This window comes from Odocoileus virginianus, chromosome 1 (genome assembly GCF_023699985.2).
Source record: "Odocoileus virginianus isolate 20LAN1187 ecotype Illinois chromosome 1, Ovbor_1.2, whole genome shotgun sequence".
In the NCBI taxonomy this organism is placed as follows: Eukaryota; Metazoa; Chordata; class Mammalia; order Artiodactyla; family Cervidae; genus Odocoileus; species Odocoileus virginianus.
The window spans coordinates 13,226,259-13,251,110 of record NC_069674.1 but is presented as its reverse complement, the minus strand read 5'-3'; the positions used below and the strand labels follow the sequence as shown (position 1 = coordinate 13,251,110).

The window sequence follows — 24,852 nt, the reverse complement described above, 5'->3', positions numbered from 1 at the left end:
GAAAAAAATCCAGGCACATGCCCTGAAGACTTTCACTTAACTTTTAAAATTCTGTGTAGGTATAGTACAAATTGGCTTCTCTCAATACTCTACAATAGAGGCATAGGAAGAAGGAGAATGTATGAATTTCAGGGGTAATTTCTCACTTGAAGGTTTCCATATTGATTGGTATTTTCTGCATTTCCAGACGTGACCTTCCAGCCCTTGCCTGCCTTGACATACCGTACCACAGGAGGGATTCTGGACTTTTATGTGGTTTTGGGGCCAACTCCAGAGCTTGTCACTCAGCAGTACACAGAGGTAGGAGGGAATTCGGTTGGCTACCCAGTATTTATACAGCACTTTCTGTAGTTCTTAGATGATAACTGAAACTGTTGGTCTTTCTGGGTGACAGGTAGGTTATAGAATAATGAACAATAAATACATCCCAATAGCTGTTAAATTCATAGCTTCTAAGAGCATTGCAGGGAGAAGGAAATGGCAACCCACTCCAGTGTTCTTGCCTGGGGAATCCCAGGGGCGGGGGAGCCTGGTGGGCTGCCGTCTGTGGGGTCGCACGGAGTTGGACACGACTGAAGCGACTTAGCAGCAGCAGCGGTAAGAGCACCGCGGAGTAGTGAAAGTACCGCTGGTTACAGCTGGCAGTGGCAATGGTAATAGCGGTGATGGTGGTGATAGGGGTGGTGGTGGAGGTGGTGATGATGGTGGTGGTGGAGGTGGTGTGGTGAGGGTGCTGGTCATGGTGGTGAAGGTGGTGTGGCGGTGATGGTGGTGATGATGGTGGAGATGGTGGAGGTAGTGTGGTGGGTGATGGTAGTGGTGGTGAAGGTGGTGTGGTGGTGATGGTGGTGGTGATGGTGGAGATGGTGGAGGTAGTGTGGTGGGTGATGGTAGTGGTGGTGAAGGTGGTGTGGTGGTGATGGTGGTGGTGATGGTGGAGATGGTGGAGGTAGTGTGGTGGGTGATGGTAGTGGTGGTGAAGGTGGTGTGGTGGTGATGGTGGTGGTGATGGTGGTGATGGTGGAGGTAGTGTGGTGGGTGATGGTAGTGGTGGTGAAGGTGGTGTGGCGGTGATGGTGGTAATAAGGGTGGTGGTGATGGTGGTGATGATGGTGGTGATGGTGGAGGCAGTGTGGTGAGGGTGATGGCAGTGGTGGTGAAGGTGGTGTGGCGGTGATGGTGGTGGTGATGGTGGAGGTAGTGTGGTGGGTGATGGTAGTGGTGGTGAAGGTGGTGTGGTGGTGATGGTGGTAATAGGGGTGGTGGTGATGGTGGTGATGATGGTGGAGATGGTGGAGGTGGTGTGGTGAGGGTGATGGCAGTGGTGGTGAAGGTGGTGTGGCGGTGATGGTGGTAATAGGGGTGGTGGTGATGGTGGTGATGATGGTGGTGATGGTGGAGGTAGTGTGGTGAGGGTGATGGTCGTGGTGGTGAAGGTGGTGTGGTGGTGATGGTGGTGGTGATGGTGGAGGTAGTGTGGTGGGTGATGGTAGTGGTGGTGATGGTGGTGGTGGTCATTGTGGTGAGGGCGGGGATAGTGGACATGATAATTGTGGTTGCAGAGGTCATCACGGTTGCTTTGGCATCAGCCGCAAACAGTGTTATAAAACTTACAGTATGTCGCTGATATATCACTTCTTGCATGTCAGATCACTTTCTACATATCAATTCACTCAGTCTTCACAAAACACTATGAAACAAATATGTTATTACCCTCTATTTACAAGTGAATGAACATGTATAAGAGGTTATTTCGCTTTTGTCCAGAGTCACATAGCCAGCAGAGATTGGATCCTAAAGGGTAACCCAGGCATTTTGTTTCTGAATTTAATGTTCTTAACCAGCAAGCTAGAAATCACTGGAAATAGCAGTAAAATCAGATTTTTCAAGAGAGGTCAAGTCTGGCAGGACGATTTCTCCAAGTTATCCTAGTGGCTTTGCATCCTCTTCATTTCTCTCTGAATTTGAGTTTGCCAATTATCTAACTGGGGACACTGGAAAAATATTATTACTTTCTGTTCAACTTTAATCCAAATTCTTCTTTTTAAGGACTAAACTTTCTGTTTATTTTCTAGTTGATTGGTCGGCCGGTGATGGTTCCTTACTGGTCCCTGGGGTTTCAGCTGTGTCGCTATGGATACCAGAACGACTCTGAGATTGCCAGCTTGTACGACGCAATGGTGGCTGCACAGATTCCCTATGTACGTCGTCAGCCTGTGGGGTTCTGGCTCTGGCACCTTGTGGTCAACCCTTGTCTCTATGCCTGCATTTTTCTGATTTTTGTCAGTCTCTACAAAATTACAAAGCACTTTCTTATACAGGATCACCCTCAGTCTCACCCCTTCCCAGTGGTTATAATAAAAGCGGAGGGGGGGCAGTGTCATTGTCCCCAGCTGGAAGAGTCACAATGATTTGCCAAAGGAAGAGGGCATTGGGTCAGCTCTAGGGTTCTTTCTACTAGATCATGCTTCCATTTCTTTCACATGACTTCATGACACTAGTCAAAAACATCCTTGCTACCATACAAAAGGTGGCCCAAAGAGTAGTTTTGCTTCATTAAAAGAAAATGACCCAAATTCAGTCAGACCATTGTGTCTATAGATATAACCTCAGTTCCGACACTTTGCCAGCACTAAAGCTCAGCGTGCCCCCAGCTTGATCTAATTCTTGGTTGAATGTAGATCTTGGGACTGGTTTCCAGAAGAAATACGTGTGGAGACAAACTTCACCTTTACTTGAAGATGAGTTGTTTTTAGTCGCTAAGTTATATCTGACTCTTTTGTGACACCATGAACCACAGCCCTCTAGGCTCCTCCATTGCCACGGGGTTTCCCAGGCAAGAATCCTGAAGTGGATTGCCATTTCCTTCTCCAGGGGATTTCCCTGACAAAGGGATTCAACCCACATCTCCTGCTTTGGCAGACTGAGCCATTGATTTTTTCTATTAATCAATATTATTCTCTGAATTTTCTCTTGTTTCCTATTAATGGAAAGTCTAGCATGCAATATTTTATTCTTGATAAGAAAGCTGTGTCTGATTACCCCCAGGATTGCTGTTCCAAAGCAATTACAGATGCTTTTGTTTGTTTTATTTTTAGTGGATTTGCTGTCCATGTTGTGTTAGTACTGTGCTAGTACTGTGTTAGTAGGTTATTTTGTCTGAATCTGAACCCCTGATACCTGAGTTGGCTTCCTGGAGGAGATAACCATGTTTGCTTTTTCAGTTCAGTTGAGTTGCTCAGTCATGTCTGAGTCTTTGTGACCCCATGGACTGCAGCAGGCCAGGCTTCCCTGTCCATCACCAACTCCTAGAGCTTGCTCAAACTCATGTCCATCCAACCATCTCATCCTCTGTTCGCTCCTTATTCTGGTCCTTTACAAAGCACTCTCATCAATTTTCTTCATGTATCTACACAGACAAAATTGTGGAGGTCGACATTATCATTCTACTTTTTACTTATTTATTTGTTTGTTTATTTTCTATTTTGACTACTAAAAGTTTGAGAATTAGGTGACTTTTCCAGAACCTAATACCTAGCAAATAACAGAGGTGGGATTTGAAAGAATCAAGAAGAAGCCGTCTGAACCTTGCCCCTGGTTACTGGACCATAGTTTTCACGTGGACCTGAGCTTGTGTAAGCTTCCTCTGTCCTCTTCCAGGACGTGCAGTACTCGGACATTGACTACATGGAGCGGCAGCTGGACTTCACCCTTGACGCCGAGTTTGAGGGGTTTCCAGCTCTGATTACTCGCATGAAGGCCGACGGGATGCGGGTCATCATCATTCTGGTTAGTTGCTATGTGACTGGGTGGAGCCTGTTTTGAAGACTGAATGGACTTTGGTGGAGAAAGCTTCATCCTTGTGTTTTCTTCCATGCTATGAGTAGAGAAATTGAGGTTCAATACAGAAAGTGTAATTCCCTGGGTTCACAGAAGCTCTATAGCATGGGTGGAAGCCATGCCTCCTCTTTGGAGGAATTCTCCTTTTCCCTACCCTGAGTCATTCTCTGGCTTTGGTTTCATCATCTGACCTGTGCTTTGATTTTAGGACCCAGCCATTTCTGGCAACGAGACCAAGCCCTATCTGCCATTCACACGGGGTGTAGAGGACGATGTCTTCATCAAAGACCCGAGTGATGGGAGCATTGTCTGGGGAAAGGTATGCCCTGAGCAGTGATTCACTAATCCCCACACTGTCAGTGTGTTTGTACGTTTCTTTCTTTTTTCCATTTGGACTTGGAGGTCAGAAGTTCTCATATTCTCCACTGGTATTTGTCACCACTATTAAGGAATCTTAAAGGAATGTGTGTGTACATTGTGTGATCTACTTTTCTCTAGATCAATCCTACAGGAAAATCAAAGTACTATCGCCCATAGAACAAGGTTTATAGTTTCTTGTGTGTGTAAGCCCTCAGCCCAGTCCAACTCTTTGTGACCCCATGGACTGTAGCCCACCAGGCTCCTCCACCCTTGGGATTTTTCAGGCAAGAATACTGGAGTGGGTTGCCATTTTCTTCCTCCAGGGGATCTTCCCAATCCAAGGATTGAACCTGTGTCTTCTGTGTCTCTTGCATTGCTGGTGGATTCTTTACCACTTGCACCACCTGGAAAGCCCTATAGTTTCTTAGGAAATGCTATATAAGAGAAATTATTTAGTGCATTGCTTTGAAACATGTTTTTCTTCACAGGTCTGGCCTGATTTTCCTGATGTGGTAATAAACAGTTCTCTAGACTGGGACAGTCAGGTGGAGGTAAGGGGCTTCTGTGGATGTGGGGGATCAGGGATGCCAGGAAGGTGCCACCATGCTTAGGATACTGGACATCCCTGTGTCATGAGCATGGGTGAGATGAGGAAACTCACATAGCGAACGTGTCCTGTGCATCTGTCTTATGCCAATGGCTTTGCATGCAATATTTTACCCCAGTTGGGGGGTAGTTATTTTTATGCTTTGCATAACTAAGACTCAGAGATCTTAAATTACTTGTGTCCATGGTTTCAAGTGACTCCACTCCATGACTTTCAGATTGCAAATATCCAGGAAATTTCTACTGAATGAAACCTCTAAGAAACACTGTCTTTTGCCTGAATTAGTATATTTATTGTTGCTTTTGCAGTTTTTGCTTTGAGTATCCTTTTCAAGCAGTCTCTCACCCCTGTCTTTACTGATTGGGTATTTTTCTCTGCACATCTTTTTGTGGGTAGGCTTCGCCATCTTCACTCTTAAAATCCCCCCATCTTTCCTTGGGTTTCTCAGCTTTGATCTTTTTTCCTTTCTTTTGCTGCGCTGGATCTTTGTTGCCGCACGTAGGCTTTCTCTAGTTGTGAGCGGGGGCTACTCTAGCTGTGGCACACAAGCTTCTCACTAGTGGCTGCTCTTGTTGCAAAGCATGGGCTCTAGGCATGTGGCCGTCAGTAGTTGTGGCACGCAGGTTTAGCTGCTCTGCGGCATGTGGGATCTTCCAGGACCAGGGATCAAACCTGTGTCCCCTGCATTGGCAAGCAGATTCTCAACCACTGGACCACCAGGGAAGTCCCTCAACTTTGATCTTATCTCCAAGTTTCTAAAGAAAGTGAAAGTGAAAGCGAAGTCGCTCAGTCGTGTCTGACTCTTTGCGACTCCATGGACTAATGTAGCCCACCAGGCTCCTCCGTCCATGGGATTCTCCAGGCAAGAATACTGGAGTGGGTTGCCATTTCCTTCTCCAGGGGCTCTTCCCCACCCAGGGATCGAACCCAGGTCTCCCGCATTGCAGGCAGACACTTTAACCTCTGAGCCACCAGGGAAGCCCCAGTTTCTAGCCATATGTTAAAACTTGCTCTCTCCCAGGAACAGGTTCTCACTTACCATGGATCTCAGATGAGGATCCAAGGGAGAGAATCGAGCTTCCTGCAATCTCTGTTGTTTCTCACAGAAGACCACTTGAAGATTGGTGGTCCGGGCAGGCCACATGGATATAGGAGTCTGCCAGAGAAGTTCAGGGTCATGGGATCCTTGATTTTTACATATTTATTTTAGTTTTTTGTTCTTCCCTCCAGCTTAACTGAGGTATAATTGATAAATAAAATTGTATATATGTAAAGTATACAATGTGATCATCTGATATACATGTATATCATGAAATGATTACCAGAATCAGGTTAATTAACACATCCACCATTTCAGATAGTTGCCATTTGTGTATGTATGTGGGGAGAATCTACTCTCTTAGCATCTTTTAAGTATACAATACAGTATTATTAGCTATAATCACCACATTGGCTATCAGGTCCAGGAACTCATTCATCTAATAAATGAAGGCTTGCAAACTTTGATCAGCAGCTCCTCATTTCCCCACCTCCTGGCAGCTGGTAATCACTATTCTACTCTCTGTTTCTATGAGTTCAACTTATTTTTCTCAGATTCCACATACGTGAGATCATAACAGTGTTTGTTTTTCTGTATCTGGCTTATTTCACTTAGAATAATGCCTTCTAGGTTTATCCATAATAATGCCTTCTAGGTTATTGCAAATGGCAAGTCTTCTTTCTTTATCATAGCTGAATAATATTCCAGTGTAAACACACACACACACACACACACACACACACACACACACATATTCCACGTATTCTTTATCCACTCATCTGTGGGCAGACACTTAAGTTTTTTCAACATCTTGGCTATTGTGAATAATGCTTCAGTGAACATGGGACATATCTCTTCAAGATACTAATTTTGCTTCCTTTAGGATACATACCCAGAAGTAGGATTGCTGGATCACTTGGTAGTTCTATTTTTAATTTTTTGAGGGAACTCCATAGTATTTTCGTAATGGCGATACCAGTTTATATTCTTACTGACAGTGCACAAGGAGTCCCTTTTCTTCACATGCTTGCCAACACTTGTTGTCTGTCATCTTTTTCATAAAAGCTTTAGAAACAGCTTATCATTGTGGTTTTGATTTGCATTTCCTTAATGATTAGTGATATTAAGAACTTTGTCATGTATCTGTTGGCCATTTGTAGGCCTTCTCTGCAAATATGTCTGTTTAGGTCCTTTGTCCATTTTTAAATCAATTTATTTGTGGGTTATTTTCCTTGCTATTGAGTTTTATAACTTCCATATATTTTTAAAATATTAGCTCATTGGGTATTTGCCTTTTAAATATTTTCTCCTATTCTGTAGGCTGCCTTTTCATTTTGTTGATTGTTTTTTGTGGAGAAGCTTTTTAGTATGATGTATTCTCACTTAATTTTCTTTTGTTGCTAGTGCTTTAGGTATCATCAAATCCAAAATCTCACTGCCAGCACCAGTGTTGAGGAACTTTTTCCTGTGTTTTCTTCTGGAAGTTTTATGGTTTCAGGTCATACTTTTGAATCTTTAATTCATTTTGAATTAAGTTTTATAAGCAGTATAAGATAGGAGTCCAGTTTTTTTTTTTTTTTTTTTTTGGCTGTGCTGGGTCTTTGTTGCTGCACAGACTTTTCTCTAGTTTGGACAAGTGGGGTCACTCTCTGATTGTGATGCTCGGGTTTCTCATTGTGGTGACTTCCCTTGTTGTGGAGCATGGGCTCTAGGCACGCGGACTTCAGTAATTGCGTTTCCTGATCTCTAGAGTATAGCCTCTAAAGTTGTGACACACGGTCTTAGTTGCTTCTAGGCAAGTGGGATCCTCCTGGATCAGGGATCAAACCCCTGTCTTGTACATTGGCAGGCGGATTCTTTATCACTGAGCCACACGGGAAGCCCCAGTTCCATTTTTTTCATGTGGATATCCACGTTTTTCTTTTCTCCCTCTTATTTTGCCCACTCCACCCAGCTTGTAGGATCTTAGTTCCCTAACCAGGGATTGAATCCAGGCTCCCAGCAGTGGACGCATGGAGTCTTAACCACTGGACCACCAGAGAATCCCCTTCATGTTTTTCTAACACTGTTAATAGAAGACTGTTCTTTCCCCATTTATGTTCCTTGCATTCTTGTCGAAGATTAATTGACTGCATATGCATGGGTTTATTTCTGGGCTTTCTTTTCCATTCCACTGATCAGTGTGTCTATTTTTTTATACCAGTTGTTGTTATTGTTTACCTGCTAAGAAATGGGGCCAGGTGGGTACATCATGGATTGAGGATGAGGGGAAATAGCATTGCAGAAGCAATGAAGCAAGAGTGGAACACAGACAGGAGTGAGGTGGAACCAGGACCTTGGAGAACAGCAGAATTTTCTTCATCTCATGGGCAAGGGTCAGAGCACCTTTTAGTGGGATTCATAAACCAAAGTGGTCAAATTGCTCACTTGTGTCTCACCTGGGATTCAGCTGTCCCTCGGATGTGACTGGCATTGACTCTGTCTAGTGTAATCCTCTGCTCCCTCCTCTGCCCCATGTTTCTAACCCTGCCTCAGCTGCAGCTCTCTGTTTCTGGTGAGCTTCTGTTTTGTTGTTTCTATAATTCTACCTCCGTTTTCTAACAAAAAAGGCCTTCTTGACATGCTTCCCCTTCATGAGATGCTCAGTGATGTGACTCAACACCTTGATGTTCTCTGTGAGCTGGATCCCTGTGTGCCGATCCATTTTTTTTTCTTCCTGTTCCTTGTGGTCTTTTTCTAGACATTGATTTTTGACTTGCCTATTATCTGTTGTGTACCAGAACTGGAGGTTCCCTAGTCCAAGTCCTCTTTCTGTTGTTCCCACACCACCCACACCCTTGTCACTGGCATTATTTAGCTTTTAACTCTTGAAAGGCACTGATGAACACAGAAGAACTGGTTTACTAAGACATACAAAGGGCCAAAAACTAACAAGCATCATAGTTCTGTAGAAATTTATGAAGACTTCCTATTGTTAAGTGGAATGAATTCACAATTATGCAGTTTCTAAGCTCAGCATGGTGGGGGAATACAAGGGTCAACAAGGGCCTTCCTCTCCAAAGGGTTATAGTTCTAGAGTTACACCTTGGGTCCATTTTCCAGGTTAAAATGAAGACATTGTTTTTATCATTTGAAAAAGATAAGAGAAAGGGCAGTTGAAACTTTCTCTTTAAGTTCTTCTAATTTAGTTGACACACAATTAATTCTTCTTCATAGAATTAGGATAAGAATTACATGAAATAATGTAGATATTTAAAGTCTAGGTCACGCAATAAGTGTTTGACACTGCACTTTTCAAGTGACTCTGAAACCATAGAAAACCCAGATACATATCAGTTAGATAGTTTAATGTAATAAAATACAACCTTACCTCTTACCCCCTTTTCCTCCCGAGAATGAAATAGGGGAGAACCACCTGGTTGTTTCTTTCTGACCTGTTGACAATGGATCTGCTCTCTGCCCTCTTCAAGCTGCAGTTTCCCTGGCTCATGCTTTGTCTTTGAGGAGAGCTTAGGAAACTGCAGGACAAAGGTTGAGGAGTGGGTATCTAACAGATGAAATAGTGAGTCCAGGGTGTTGGTAGCTACCATTTGTGTTGATACAAAGAGGAAAACAGTCCATGAGTGCTTTCCAGGTGATAAGAAGGGGTTTTATTTGTGCTCATTTCTATTCTTGGCATTCACTGTATTTCAAATAAGCCAAGAACATTCCTTAAGCTCTGTTTGGATTAACTATCACCACACAGAACAGGTTTTGTAAGTTAAACTTCCAGGAAATGCCAATTTTATGTCTAATATATTTATTTGGGACAAATAAATTGTATTTCCTCCTTACAGAAATACCGGGCATTTGTGGCCTTTCCAGACTTTTTCCGTAATTCAACCATCGCGTGGTGGAAGAGGGAGTTGACAGAACTGTACACCAATCCACGGGAACCAGAGAAGAGCTTGAAGTTCGATGGGTTATGGATTGTAAGTGTGCACGTTTGTGTCTGTGTACACGCGGACAGTTGTGTTTCTATCCCTGCGTGCCTCAGCATATGTATCCCTGACCTTTAATCTGAAGGGGTAATAGTCACCCCGGAAAGACTTTGAACGTATCAGACTGCAGCTTTTCCAGTCAGGGCTGGCCCACTCTGATACTCCTTTTACCTTGTACCTTGTCTGAAGTTCTGGCTATAAAAGTCCAAGGTGATAACCAGGGATTCCTTGGAACCGAGCCTACCTCACACCCTCAGAGTTTTTTCAAGTCCTCTAGCCAGTCATTCTGTAGGGCTTCCCTGATCTTTCTCAAGCTGGATTTGAGTAATCTTCCCTGGGCTGGTGCCTATGAAACTACTGGGTGGTGAACACTGTACTGTCTGCTTCCTTGCCTCTGGGTTGACAGGATGTAGCTCTTTTTGAAAGTAAAGTATTTCCGGGTTTGATATTTCTAGGATATGAATGAACCAGCGAGCTTCGTGAATGGAGCAGTCCCTCCAGGCTGCAAGGATGCCACTCTGAACCACCCTCCCTATATGCCACGTGAGGACCCTTGGCCTTCTCCACTGGCAGCTTCACGGGAACAGGGAGTGAGCCCTGCAAGAGCCCAGCAAGCTGGCATTTACCCTGATGCGCGGGGACATCCTGACTGATGCTCTGTTTTGCAGGGGAGTGAGGGGGGGGTGGCAAAGTAACAAGTCCATTCCTGAGAACTTTACCCAGTTGGGTGTGGGCAAGTTATTGGCCCCTTTGAGTGAATTTCTCAGTTTTTTTCAGAAAACACTTAACAGTGGTCGTGTCTTCAACAGACTCTATAGCTCAGGGTCTTACTTCCGCAGGCTCATGTGAGTCCCTCCCCAGGAATTTGTTGTGTCATTAGTGGGTGGACAGTAACAGCTTCCCCTTACCATGGAGTCAGTGACTTTGGCACTGTACTTGTGTTCATGTCTTGGATCCAATTATCATTTTCTCTATGAGTCGTATGACCTTTACCAGATGACTTGCCCTTTCCAAATCTCAGGTTTTTAAACTGTAAAAGGAGGATCATGATATCTTATTCAAAGAATCATGATAAGAATTATATGAAATAATGTACATGCTAGAAGCTTAGTTGAAGCCTGTCCATGTCTGACAACTGTGTTCTCCGCACGCCGCTGCTTTCTCCTCTGGGGTCCTGGGTGCTGAAAACACTGGCAGGTGCCACTGTAACTAAGAACCAGGCACATTTCCAGAATGCTGGGGAGAAGAGGGACCCATGCAGAGGTCAGCTTAGCCTTAAGAGCCAGACGCTGCCTTGTTTCAATCCCATGAAGCAAGGTCAAGGATAAACAGGATCAGGCAGGGGTCAATGTCACATCACTAGATCTTTCTCCTCAGATCTGGAGTCCAGGGACCAGGGCCTGAGCAGCAAGACCATGTGCATGGAGAGCCAGCAGGTCCTGCCTGATGGTTCACCGGTGCGCCACTACGACGTGCACAGCCTCTATGGGTGGGCCCAGACCAGACCCACATATGAGTGAGTCATCATCGCCCTTCTCCAGCTGGGACAGCCTGGGACTGGGGAAGCTACCCTGCTCCTCCTTTCATTCCCTCTTTCGAGAGTTCAGTCAGTCAGTTAAGTTGCTCAGTCGTGTCCAACTCTTTGCTACCCCATGGACTGCAGCACACGGGGCTTCCCTGTCCATCACCAGCTCCTAGAGTCTACTCAAACTCATGTACATTGCATCAGTGATGCCATCCAACCATCTCATCCTCTGTCATCCCCTTCTCCTCCTGCCTTCAATCTTTTCAGAATCAGGGTCTTTACCAATGAGTTGGTTCTTCGCATCAAGAGTTGGGTAGCTTTTAATTATAGCTCTATAGCAATTCTCACTTACTGGGTTGGCCATAAAGTTTGGGGTTTTCTGTAATATCATATAGAGAAACCCCAATGGACACTTTCACCAACCCAGCATTAAACACTCATGAGCATGGAGCCACATCCTGTGATCCTAGTGAGGAGGACAGATTTAAATAAGAGCTGGTCATGCTGGTGAAAGGCCAATAGTCCTCATGGAGGAAGCATACACGGAGACACAGGCAATCATCATAGGGTGCAGATGATGATGCTATAGTAACTTTAGCTATTAGAAGGGAACACAGAGGACTGGGTATCTCTTTCCTTGACTTCAGAAGTGACTCATCTCTATTGGGATTTATTTATTTATTTATTTATTTATTTTGTCATTCCTGTTGGCTAGCCAACTGGTGTCCTGGATTATCCCTGCCTCATTTTGTGTGCTCAAGTCCATGCTTAATAAGATTTATCCTAAGGAAAGCCTTATACAGGAATTCACCTTCTTCTTTCCCCACTATATTAAACTGAGTATTGAGTAAATAGATAGCAAGATTCAGTGACTAGCTATTATTTTTAGGTGATCCAGTGAGTCTATTACATTCTATAGTTTTTATAAAACTTTGTAAAATGCCATACAAAGACACAGGTTTTAATATTATCTTTATCACCAGGAATCAGTCAATTGGGACCTCGTGACCCCGTTTTCCATATTCCTTTCTGGGACACATGAAACGCTTTGTCCTTGAGCCGTAGGCTCAGGAGCTCTGGGGCTTTCCTCCCCTGCTCTGCCCTAAGTCCCCCCCTTGTCCCCCTCCGAGCAGAGCCGTGCAGGAGGTGACAGGACAGCGAGGGATCGTCATCACCCGCTCCACTTTCCCCTCTTCTGGCCGCTGGGGAGGACACTGGCTGGGCGACAACACGGCCGCGTGGGACCAGCTGAAGAAGTCGATCATTGGTGTGTGGGCTGCTGGTGGGAGAGGAGTCAGGATCTTGGATCAAGGATTCTCTGGGGAGGGAGGAGGAGGCAGGTCATGAGTGTCTTGTCTGACCCAGCCATGGTTCTCTTGCAGGCATGATGGAGTTTAGTCTTTTTGGTATATCCTACGTAAGTGTCCTTTTTTGTTCTTTTTAGAAAAAAAGTGTTTATTTATCTATCTGGCTGCCTTGGATCTTAGTTGTGGCATGTGGTATCTCTCACTGCAGCACTCTGACGCAGTAGTTGCGGCATGTGGGCTTAGTTATTCCGTAGCTTGTGGGATCTTAGTTCCCCGAGCAGGGGTTGAACTCTTATCACCTGCATTGCAGGACTGTAACCACTGGACCACCAGGGAAGTCCCTGTGGTGTCCTCTGGGTCACTCCTGATCATGATGCAGGTGGCAACATCTTTCAGAAATCATTAACTGGCCCATTTTCTTCTATCTTGTTTCAGACAGGAGCAGATATTTGTGGATTCTTTCAAGATGCTGAATATGAAATGTGTGCTCGCTGGATGCAGCTAGGGGCCTTCTACCCCTTCGCAAGAAATCACAACACCATTGGGACCAGGGTAGGACATTGAGCTCAGGGCTCAAAAGTTTTGTGTTGCCAGGAACACAGATTCCCATTTGAACTACAAGTAATGTGTAGGCTTCCCAGGTGATGCAGTGGTAAAGACTCTGCCTGCCAATGCATGAGATGCAAGAGACGGAAGTTCGATTCCTGGGTTGGGAAGATCCCCTGGATAAAGGAAATGGCAACCCACTCCAGTATCTTGCCTGGAAAATTCCATGGACAGAGGAGCTTGGCAAGCTACAGTCCATAGGGTCACAAAGAGTCAGACATGACTGAGCACATAGCACACGAAGTTGTTTATATTCCCCAAGGACATCTTTTTTTTTTTTTTTCCATTTATTTTTATTAGTTGGAGGCTAATCACTTCACATCATTACAGTAGTTTTTGTCATACATTGAAATGAATTAGCCATGGATTTACATGTATTCCCCATCCCGGTCCCCCTTCCCACCTCCCTCTCCACCCGATCCCTCTGGGTCTTCCCAGTGCACCAGGCCCGAGCACTTGTCTCATGCACCCAACCTGGGCTGCCCAAGGACATCTTATAAACCATTAAACCCTTATGTTCCTTTTTAAAAAAGCTTGAAATATATTATGGAATTATTACCCCAGTAGGATCCGTTAACACCTCAATCACCTCACATAATTACCATTCCTTTTTTGTGGTGAGAACATTTAACATCTATACTCTTAGCAACTTTCAAGTTTATAATACAGTGTTGTTGTTTAGTCACTAAGTAATGTCTAACTGTGTGACCGCATGGACTGTAGCCTGCCAGGCTCCTCTGTCCATGGGATTTACCAGGCAAGAATCCTGGAGTGGGTTGCCACTTCCTCCTTCAGGGGATCTTCCTGACCCAGGGACTGACCCCATGTCTCCTGCAATGGCAGGCTAATTCTTTGACCACTAAGTTATCAGGGAAGCCCTTATTATATAGTATTGTTAACTATGTATAAAACTAAGTATTGAGCAAACTCTGGGAGATAGTGAAGGACAGGGTAGAGGACAGGGAAATCTGGCGTGTGGCAGTCCTTGGGGTCTCAAAGAATTGGACACAACTTAGCAATTGAACAACAACAACAGTCATTAGCTATAGGCACCATGCTGCACATTTAATCACCAGAAATATTTAACTTCTTCTTTTTAATTTTTATTTATTTATTTTTTTCAGAAATATTTAACTTCTAACAAGAAGTTTTTATACTTTGACTGACAGTCCCTCTCTGTCCATCCTGCAATCTGAATTAAAAATGGGCAGAGGAACCGAATAGACAGTTTTCCAAAAAAAGATATACAAATAGCCAACAGATATGTAAAAGAATCTTCACATTTCAATGAATCATATTCCTCAATGTTCTTCAGATTATTCTTTTGATTTGGGCATTGTACCAGATATGTACCCCCGCCCCCAGCCCAATTTCTTATAAGAAAGTTTTTCAACTGTCCTGGGAAGGCTTCAGGGATTTCTTTCAGTCTATTAAACATATTCTCTGAGCCTCATCTATAGTCATCGTTGGTTTAGCTGTGTGTGATCTTCATTTGGACTAACCGCTCAGTGACCTCTTAAGTCCCCTACATCCCTTCAGCACTGAGCACTCCTTTTTTCTCCTTAGAGGCAAGACCCTGTGTCCTGGAATTCTACCTTCGTGACAATCTCCAAGAGTGTCCTGGAGACCAGATACACCCTGTTGCCGTATTTCTACACCCTGATGCACAAAGCCAGCACAGAGGGCAGCACTGTCGTACGACCTCTTCTCCATGAGTGAGTCTCCAGCCAGGGTCCCAGGGACTCAATAATTTCCTTCTCTATAGTAGCTGTTGGAGAATTCTTCCAAATTAAAGACGTGACTGTCTTTGCCCAGAGCTCTCTAGGCACAGACCATACATTATGAGTCTTTTAAGCATGGTGTCTGTCACACCTTCACTGTTAGATAAAAGGCTACTGAATATTTTTTAAAAGTCAACATGATAGACAATACAACATAGAATAATTTCTTTCTAATTTGGGCATTTGTAGTAACTCACATCATAAAAGAAGGTATGCCAGGAGGATATCTGAGGAATGAAGTCCATTCTTGCACTGAAGGTTAAGAAGTTGGAGATGTTGATAGGGGAGAACATGTCTAAGCCCAAACTATTTCCGGGTTTGAAGAACATGGCATGTAGAAAGTGAATATGTACCTGATTAAGGTAGATCTAGGGAAAGAATAAAGATGGCATAGAAGGCAGCTGGATTTCCAACTTAGGTCTGAATTTGAGGAGTTTCTTCAAGGCCTTGACCTGGAACCCTGTAGGGGGCCCTAACTGTGATACCTTGGTTTTCCTCCCCAGGTTTGTGTCAGACCGGGTGACCTGGGGTGTAGACAGTCAGTTCCTGCTGGGCCCAGCCTTCCTGGTCAGCCCTGTCCTGGAGGCTGTGAGTATGGAGGCCTCTGATGATCCCACCTGTGAGGCCAGAGACTAGTTAAAGAGAAGAGGCCTCATCAGATTGGGGTCCTGAGATGTGCTTTCTTATTCTTTGCCTACCTTTGTCTCTTCTCCTCCCTCTGAACTGAAGTCCTTCACTTAGATGTTCCAGGCTTCAGCTCCCTCATCTTTAAAATCAGCATATCAAGTTCTGATTCATTGAACTGTTGCAAAGGAAAAAACCCTCTGTTATACTTGAAGATATAATAGTTTCTTCTTTAATTGCAATGAGTAGGAGTCAGGTGGGGGCAGTACTATTAATACAGAGAAATCCTTCCTATCTTCTGTCACTGTTAGAGAGGAACTTTTCAGAAGAATTTTTGCAGCCACTGTGTATAAGGTCATCACTGGCCAGCCCTCCCCGTCCTCCAAAAGAGGTCCTCAGGCAGCCATTTCTTTGCTTCTTTTATCGATGATTAGGCTTCTGATTAAAATGTCAGTTAACTGGATTTTCTCCAAAACTTATTGCACTAATCATAATTTCTAAAGTATTAATGCCCATAAACCTGCAACTTTTCTTTTTTTCTTTTTTTCTGCTCTAGACCTAACCTCAGTTTGTCTCTTTGAAGAGGGTATGGGATAAGCCTATAGGCAAATGATGATTTTTTTTTCCCTCTGTAAGTTCCGGATCCCAGAGGGTTTTACAGAAGCCACCACTTTTGGTTAGGCAAATCTCCCAGTTTGAGAAGAGGGCAGGGAAGGAAGCTGTTCCCAACACTGGTGACCTCCAGAGAGGACAGGTCTGTGGGTCCAAGGCCATTGCTATAGTTTTGGCTCCTCTGCTATGCAAATGGGTTATTCTGCCCTCTATAGCTGAGCCTACTGCACTCACACCTTATTTTTGTTTAATTTTAGAATGCCAGAGATGTCACTGCATATTTCCCTAGAGCCCGCTGGTATGATTACTACACGGTAAGTTTTTCTGATTGCCTCTGTACAACCTGGGAAAACGACAGCACTCACAGTCTTCAGTTTCTGACAGACCTCAGGTCAAATTCTGTCTCTGTAGCCCACCTGTTGTGTGGTCTTGAATGAGTCACTTGTAACGTTATGGCCTCAGTTTTCTCACTTCCACATGGGGAAAGACCACTTTCCTCACAGAGTTGTTGTGAAATGCATAAAGTACTCCTGTAGTACCTGGATTTTTGTGGGTGTTCTTTATTTGTTAGTTTGTCTCTTTCCTTATACCACCACTTTTCACAGTGCTGTATAATGGCAGACACTAGAAAAATGTTTGAAGTCGTGCTGGAAACTATGGTTTTTATTTATATCCTCCCTGTTAGACTGGAAGTTCATAAGTATTAGGAGCCTTTTCCTCTCTGTCTTTTTACATGCCTCCTTTTATAATGGAGATGCCCAAAGAGTTGTTGAATGTACTTTCTAAGGTAAGCAAGGTCCTTGGCAGTGTGTGAAAGGTACATAGAAGTATGAGGCCTGACTCCTGTGAGCTGGTTTAACGTAACTGCATTTAGAAATGGGGAAGGAACACAGCCTTCTCCATCATACAACTTTTCCAGGCTAATCTGAACCCCAGAGACTCAGCTGGGGAAACAGAGTCTTCCACAGAAGCTTCCACGGGGACCTTTTGCTGGGATACAGAGAAGTCAGAATTTGATTCTTTTCTTCTTTTTGGTAGATTTTTTTAGGGTTTTGTAAATAGGTATAATATGACAGATCAATATGTCATCATCCTTTTTCAGAAATGTTTTTGATTGTTATTTTTTTATATTCTCCCAGATTACATTAAAATAATATTGTCAATTCAGAAAATAAAAGCAAACCTGAACTAACATATATTAGATAACATATCACTATCTATTATATGCTAACTGTATAATACCTTCTTCATTATATAATTATATATTAGTAACCATATATAATTATATGTTATTTAATTATATAGTTAATATGTCATGTATATCACTATTTATCATGTGAATTATATAATATATACCAATTAATTGTATAACTATGTATATATTAATATATATCTCGGAAGAAATGAAAATGTTACAGATTTATTCCTAGAGTGTATATATTTTACCAAAAAAGTTCAAGAATGTTTCATAGCAGCATTATTTGTAAAAGAGCAAAAAACTGGAAATAAGCCAAATGTCCATCAACAGTAAAATGGATAAGTAGATTGTATTCTATTTTTAAAACTAAAAACTAATAAAGTGTTGCTACACAAATAAAGAAAATAAATATCACAAACATAACCTTGAGCACAAATAGCCAGATACAAAAGAGTAAAGAATGTATGATTCCATTTATTAAATACAAGCTAAAAATCCAGGCAAAAGTGATAAAAACCAGAAAAGTTACTGCCTTTGGTGTGGTGATTATTATGAAAGGGAGGAGAGAGTCATCTAGGATCCTGGTAATAGTCACTTCTTGATCTAGGTGGTGGTTTCATGGGTGTGTTCACTTGGTAAAACTTTATTGAGCTGTGTACTTGTTATTTGTATAATTTTCTGTACCTATGTTATTAAGAAGTTAACTAGAAAATTTGTTTCCTCAGAAAGATAAGAAGATATACTTAAAATAAGAAAGCATGTTTTAAACACAACATACTCACAAAGCAATCCTTGCAAATTAAAGGCATGATGCAGGAATTTTGCTTAAGAGGAAATTATAAGATACAACCTAGGAAATTACCCAGAACAGACAGGCAAAGAGATGGAAAGCAGCAAAGGGAAAAATAAGAAAGCCCTACTTGTTTTGAGAGCTCCCATTTTCGCTCAGTTTCTCTGCTGCTTGTCCAGTGAAACTGGGAATGAGCAATTGCTTGAGTGAAGGGTGGGCGAAGAATGAAACTCCTAGCTCTCTATCTTGGTGGCTCCCACTTCCCGGGGATCATGACTCCTCCTATCACTGCTGCCTTGGTAGTTGTGGACTCTCATCCCCCACTGTCCCTTCTGGGCTTGTCTGACTGCAAGAGCAACATGGCATGCTTACTCTTAATCTTCAGGCCCCGCCTGTTTGATGAAGGGGCAGGTATCTTGAGGCAGGACAGGCTAATACACTTCTGCCAAAGCTGGACCTTCGTCTACTCAGACTCTCGGATTCTCTAAATGAGCTGCAGAATCAGCAGTTGATAGTTCTTTGCAGAGTTTTTGCCTGTCTTGGTCCTGTCTATGTGACTGGACGTGCCATGATGTTGGCTTCTATCCACCCTTCTTTCCTTTCTATCTTATTGGGCATATTGGGCATTACTGTTTGTAGACTATTGAGAGAGGGAGAAGCATGGAACTATTCTGACTTATCTTATTGATTACCTATTTTAGTGAAGACTAAGAGCACACAGTGTGTGTGAATCAGTTTTTATATACTTCACTTGTGGCCATTTTGTTTGTTTACAGTGTAGACTATATATTGGATTTTTAAAGTAGTGCTTTTCAGCCATATTCAGTGACTACATGGTTGGTGAGAATTCTCCTGTACAAAGTCATGTTAAGTTGTCTATTCTTATTTTAATAGTGCTGCTTTAAGATTTGACCTTAGAGTCATGTCTTTATGGATATTTTAACAGGCATTTTTTAGGCGAGCCCAGTCAGAAACGATTTAAAGGAAAGTAAACAAGCTTGTGACTCATCAGGTACTAGAAAGGAAATCATGAGAAGGTATCATATCCTATGTAGCCACAATGTGTGGTAGAATGAAAAAAAAAATGAAAGAATTAAAGAATTTGGTAAGAAGATGACTTTGACAGTTTTACATGTATCAAGTTTCACTTGAAGGTAGAACCTTCAGTCCAGTATTCATAAGATATTGGAATAAATTCTCATTAGAGAGCATATAATTCACTTTCCTCATGATATCAGTGAGGAAACTGAAGAAGCCCAGAGATATGGGCTGGAATTTGTATTAAGTTCTGTAGACTCTGGAGTCCTGAGGCCACCCATGAAGCAGAGTCTACTCAGGGAATGTGATACAGATAAAATCTGTATAGAATGAACATCAGGGACCAAAAGTGAAGAAATGGTAGCTTTGCTCCTTGCCTCTAAAGTGGTGATTCTCAGATGGGAGGACTTGTGTACCAGGGGACACTGGCCAAGTCTGGGGATACTTTTGGTTGTCCCAATGTGGTGGAAGGTGGGGGAGAGGCTGCTTGGCCTCTAGGGGATGGACATTTGTCAGTATCGAGAAAGTGCAGAACAGCCCCCACAACGGAGTTAGCTGGCCCAGGATGTCCCTAGTGCTGAATGTGAGAAGCTGGGCTCCAGGTTGAGAACATGTTAGGAAGGAACTGAGATTCGTGCCTTGGGGTGAGCGCCACTTCTCCCTGTCACATATGGGGCAAGATCAAGACGTGAGACATAAAGGACGACACGGTGACGTAAAGATAAGGATTTGTGAAGCGGGTCCATTCACTTTAATGATTTCTGTCAAGTAGGAGTCAAAGGTGTTAGTGAAGTCGGTGGGAGCAGGGCATGGGGCAGTGGAAGGAGATGGAAGCAGAGAGGGGACCAAGCAAAGGGAAGGTGGACATGCCTTTGTGGGGAGGGAGTCAGGAGCCGAATAAAAAAAAGGATTGGTCAGCCTCCTCTGGCAGTGCTGCCGGGTGCAGAGACAGAATGTGGAGTGAGGCTAGGGTGAGAGGCAGCTATGGCTGGGATCCTGACCTGATGTCCTGGCAGCCTGGAGCCCACACAGCAGGTGGTGAGTGTGGAAAAGCGTGATAACCGATGCCAGACGGCCGCAGGTCCCGAGCGTGGACAAGATGGCTTGTAGATCGTCGTCTAGGCAGAGGCGTTCCCTTATCGTCCCTGACCTTCTTCTCGCCCACAGGGTGTGGACATTCAAGCCCGGGGTGAGTGGAAGTCCTTGCCGGCGCCTCTTGACCACATTAATCTTCATGTCCGTGGGGGCTACATCCTGCCCTGGCAAGAGCCTGCACAGAACACCCACTTGAGGTGAACAAGGGCCCCAGAACCACGCTTGTTAACTCAGATCCTGGTGAAGCCCACCAGTCTATAAACTGTACCCTCAGGCCCAAAAGCACTTTTACGGGGCTGGCCAAAAATTTCATTTGGATTTTTCCTTAAGGTGGTATGGAAAAATTTGAATGAACTTTTTGGCTAACCCAATAGTAAACATTTTTGCTTGCTTGCTTGCTTGTGTGGATTTTAACCTTTTTTAGATTCTGTACTCTTTGAACAATTCTTAATTAATAGCTATTTGAGATCTAAGTGGGTGAGGTGTTAAGTTTAAATAGTGACATTTGAAATGGAAGTCAAATAGGAGCAACCATGGATCATGCTAGTTTTAAAAGACTACCTAGGAGCCTGGCAGGCTACAGTCCACGGGATTGTGAAAGTCTAGGTGGTTTAGCGACTAAACTGCCACCACCACCAGCGATTTCCTTGGTGGTCCAGTGATTTGACTTAACCTTCCAGTGCAAGGGGTTTGGGTTTGATCCCTGACTAAGCAGCTAAGATCCCACATGCCTCATGGTCAAAAACCAAAATGTGAAACAGAAAGAATACTGTTACAAATTCAATAAAGACTTTTTAAGTGGCCCACATCAAAAAGACCATAAAGACTATCTGGATCATAATTGCCTCTTTGCTAAGAAAATTATTGCTAAAAACTTGTTTAAGCCAGGTGGAAACTGAGGCTGAGATTCCTTATATACAAGGTTTAAAAATTCTAGGCCTAATGTATAACCTATATATTCTAGACCTATATAATAATTGATAATAACTGACATCAGGTGAATGCTTGCTCTGTGCCTAGAACTGTACTAATATGGAGACTTCTATTTAGAGATTTTCTATTTTCCCTAACAAAAGGAAAAATAAGCCCTTGGTATAAGTACTGTTATCATCCCCATCTTGCAGATGAGCAAAGAGAAGCTTCAAGAGGTTAAATGTTTAACTTAGAGTCGCATAGTTAATAAGTAGTTGAACAGAGACTAAACTCCATGTCTATCTAAAATCTAAACATCCGTGTCTATCTAAAATGTCTAACTGATGTCAAATTAAAATCCCTGAAGCCCTATTTATTTGATTGCAAAAATTCAGTTAAAACTGAGGACATCTGTAAGCAGAACTCACTGTACATGTGGAGACTAGTTCGTGAAGGAAGAAAAATTGAAACATTAGTCTTTCCTCACAGTGGGGAAAGAAAGGAAACCAATGCATTTGCTTCTAGTTCTTTGTAGACATTGTAGAACTGCTGTGAGCTTATAGAGCCTTAAAGTTCCCCTTGATTCATTCATTCATTCCTGACATGAAATTGTCGAGCTTATGGAGTCAGAACTAGAACTAGATCCCAAGTCTCCAGAATCCTAGTACCCAGTCTTTATATCTTAAAGCACTTCCTTTTTGTTTTTATGAAAATGCTATGGTTTGTGGCGACGGCTTTGTTTTTACCCAATGTCTTTTTCCTACCTCACTGCAGCCGTCAGAAATTCTTAGGTTTCAAGGTCGCCTTGGATGATGAGGGGACTGCTGAAGGCTGGCTCTTCTGGGATGATGGGCAAAGCATTGGTGAGTAAGGGCTGCCTCCAATTCCTTCATATCAATACCAGGTTCCTGGATATCTTATAGGGCTGCTGTTTCCTTTTATGTGTTAAGACAATTGTGCATTTTAAAATATAGCCATTTATTACTCTAAGTGTATAATACATGATCTTTGTGCCTCACCTATATGAAGCTTAGTTCTGAATCTCTCACCATTATCTAGTTGTCCTAATCCATTGTGAGAAAAAGCAGTATAAGGAGCTGTAGGGAAAGTTTCTTTGCAGCCAACTGAGCTATACTTCCATATATGGTTTATGTGTCCCACTAAGAAAAGTAATGCTTCTATCAGCTGTGCTACTATTCGGAGGAGGGGGTTTCTATTAAGAGTTTACAGGAATCAGTAAACTCTCGGAAGGATGTCTCAAGTACTATCGTTATTTCTGTGCCCAGGGATGTCCAATAGAACTTTCTGCAGCAATGGAAATGATCTATATCTGTGTTGTCCAACATGGTAGCAATTAGGCATATGTGACTGTTGAGCACTTAGAATGTGACAGGAGTATCTGAGCAACTGAAGCTTCAATTTTATTTGATTGTAATTAACTTAAATTTAAATAGCTACGTTTATCTAGTGGCTACTATCTCACACAGCACAGTTCTAGAGGATAGGCAACGCTTTCTGATTGAGTGATAAGGGCTCGAAAGAGGCGAGTGTCTGGAGAAGAGGGAGGAAGCCTCAGAGTTAGGGTGTGTGTGTGGGAGTACCCTTAATAGTAAGGCTTTGGCTAGTCCACCCTTAAAAATATTCTCCCTGGACCTGCAGCATAAATTAAGAATAAGAAAAAGAAGTCTCTTTTCTGGAGATTGCATTTTAAAAATTGCCTAATACCACTCAAGGTTAACCAACCAATTGTACACCAGTCTTGGTGTTTGTGATGTGGGTGGGCATGCACGTGTGTGCATATATGTGTCTCTAGCAGAAAAAAATTGGGAATTCTGAGGTGACTCCCAAGAGGTTGGGAATCCTAAGAAAGAGAAGAGGATTAAGAGTGATGTTAGAAAACTCTATTTTATGAGGGGACTCTGTTAGACCGAGGCATCTGTATACACTTATTTCAGACATTCTGTGTAAACTGAGGTTGGGGGTGGATTCTGACTCATTTCTCAAAATGAAAGTCTGTAAAGAAGAAAAATAAAATTTAAAAAGATCACAAACAAAAAACATCTCTACTTTCCCAACCAAAATAGGTAAGCCATTAGAATTCTAGGATGTAGTTCCAGGTCATGCTTACTTTGTGTTTGTTTGCAGATACCTATGAAAGAGGACTCTATTACCTGGCCCACTTTTTGGTCAGCCAGGTGAGTGTGGCTGGGACTATGAAGGGTGAACGTAGAGTTCTGCCAGCTTACTAGGGTGCTGGATGTCATAGGATATACATCATCACTTAGAATTCCTTCACTGTTAATGCTACTAATTTGCATCTTCAGTTCAGTTCAGTTCAGTTCAGTCGCTCAGTCATATCCGACTCTTTGCAGCCCCATGAACCGCAGCACACCAGGCCTCCCTGTCCATCACCAACTCCCGGAGTCCACCCAAACCCATGTCCATTGAGTCAGTGGTGCCATCCAACCATCTCATCCTCTGTCGTCCCCTTTTCCTCCTGCTCTCGATCTTTCCCAGCATCAGGGTCTTTTCAAATGGGTCAGCTCTTCGCATCAGGTGGTCCAAGTATTGGAGTTTCAGCTTCAACATCAGTCCTTCTGATGATTATTCAGGACTGATTTCCGTTAGGATGGACTGGTTGGATCTCCTTGCAGTCCAAGGGACTCTCAAGAGTCCTAACCCTAATTTGCATCTTACCCTTTCTCTAGACTTCAGATAGAGATGTCAAGTGCTTCCAGGAAGTTTTCTGTGATTAAACGCGCTCATATTTCATCAGTAACTTAGTCCAATTCACCAAGCAAGATGGGCAGACCATTTCAATGTTTTCTCGCCCTTGTTCCTATGCTGCCTTGAAACGATTGGCATGTTTTGTTACTTCTTCACATGTGGAATGTAGAGGTTCCTGCTAGCTGAGATTCTTTGTCTCCTTAGAGTTGGAGTGACTCTAGAGACCCTACTGGTGTTTAACCAGTGCAAAGTTGGGTGGTGGTTGGTGATAGGAGACAGAATGTTAAAAGCATAGTCTCACTATCCAAGGTCACAAGTTGGGGACTCATAAATTGTCTTATTTCATGCTCTACATTTGTGCCTAAAAAGAGGTTGTAAGAAATTTGAACAAATTTTGCTGTTTTTTTTTCCCCCCTCCTCTGGTTTCTTTTGTCTCCAATTGACAGAATACGATGCAGAGTCATATAATTTTCAACGAACACATCAATGATACAAACCCTTTGAGACTGGGCTACTTTGAGGTCTGGGGAGTGGGCAGTGACTCCATTTACAATGTCAGCATCTCTGTGAGTGGCGTGGTTACAACACCCCCCTTCTCCTACAACTCTACAACACAGGTTTGTGACCAGTTCAAAGTCCAAATGGTATTTCCCAACCCTGAGCTATTGAGTGCAATTCCTGCCTGCTCCCATTCCCAACAACCCCTCTCCTGCAAAGCCTTTCTGGAAACCTCTGTGTTCAGGGTGTCTGAGTGGACAGCATAGAGATGAAGGGAAAATTCAGAGCTTGTCATCATTTGGAATTGATGGTC

At 43.2% G+C, this 24,852-nt stretch overlaps 1 protein-coding gene across 2 annotated transcripts in view; it reads left to right on the top strand.

Annotated features, from left to right (window-relative positions):
* The window catches only part of MGAM (maltase-glucoamylase), a 93,759-nt gene that overhangs the window by 66,253 nt on the left and 2,654 nt on the right, over positions 1-24,852 (top strand). For both annotated transcript variants that reach the window (XM_020911014.2, XM_070464180.1), the window contains exons 30-47: positions 188-300; positions 2,076-2,201; positions 3,661-3,789; positions 4,049-4,159; positions 4,689-4,751; positions 9,683-9,817; positions 10,282-10,369; positions 11,204-11,342; positions 12,485-12,618; positions 12,734-12,768; positions 13,094-13,210; positions 14,831-14,979; positions 15,549-15,633; positions 16,539-16,595; positions 20,475-20,599; positions 22,089-22,177; positions 23,460-23,509; positions 24,488-24,658. In XM_020911014.2, the coding sequence (XP_020766673.2) occupies positions 188-300; positions 2,076-2,201; positions 3,661-3,789; positions 4,049-4,159; positions 4,689-4,751; positions 9,683-9,817; positions 10,282-10,369; positions 11,204-11,342; positions 12,485-12,618; positions 12,734-12,768; positions 13,094-13,210; positions 14,831-14,979; positions 15,549-15,633; positions 16,539-16,595; positions 20,475-20,599; positions 22,089-22,177; positions 23,460-23,509; positions 24,488-24,658 (1,916 nt within the window). The remainder of the gene's footprint in view (positions 1-187; positions 301-2,075; positions 2,202-3,660; positions 3,790-4,048; positions 4,160-4,688; positions 4,752-9,682; positions 9,818-10,281; positions 10,370-11,203; positions 11,343-12,484; positions 12,619-12,733; positions 12,769-13,093; positions 13,211-14,830; positions 14,980-15,548; positions 15,634-16,538; positions 16,596-20,474; positions 20,600-22,088; positions 22,178-23,459; positions 23,510-24,487; positions 24,659-24,852) is intronic.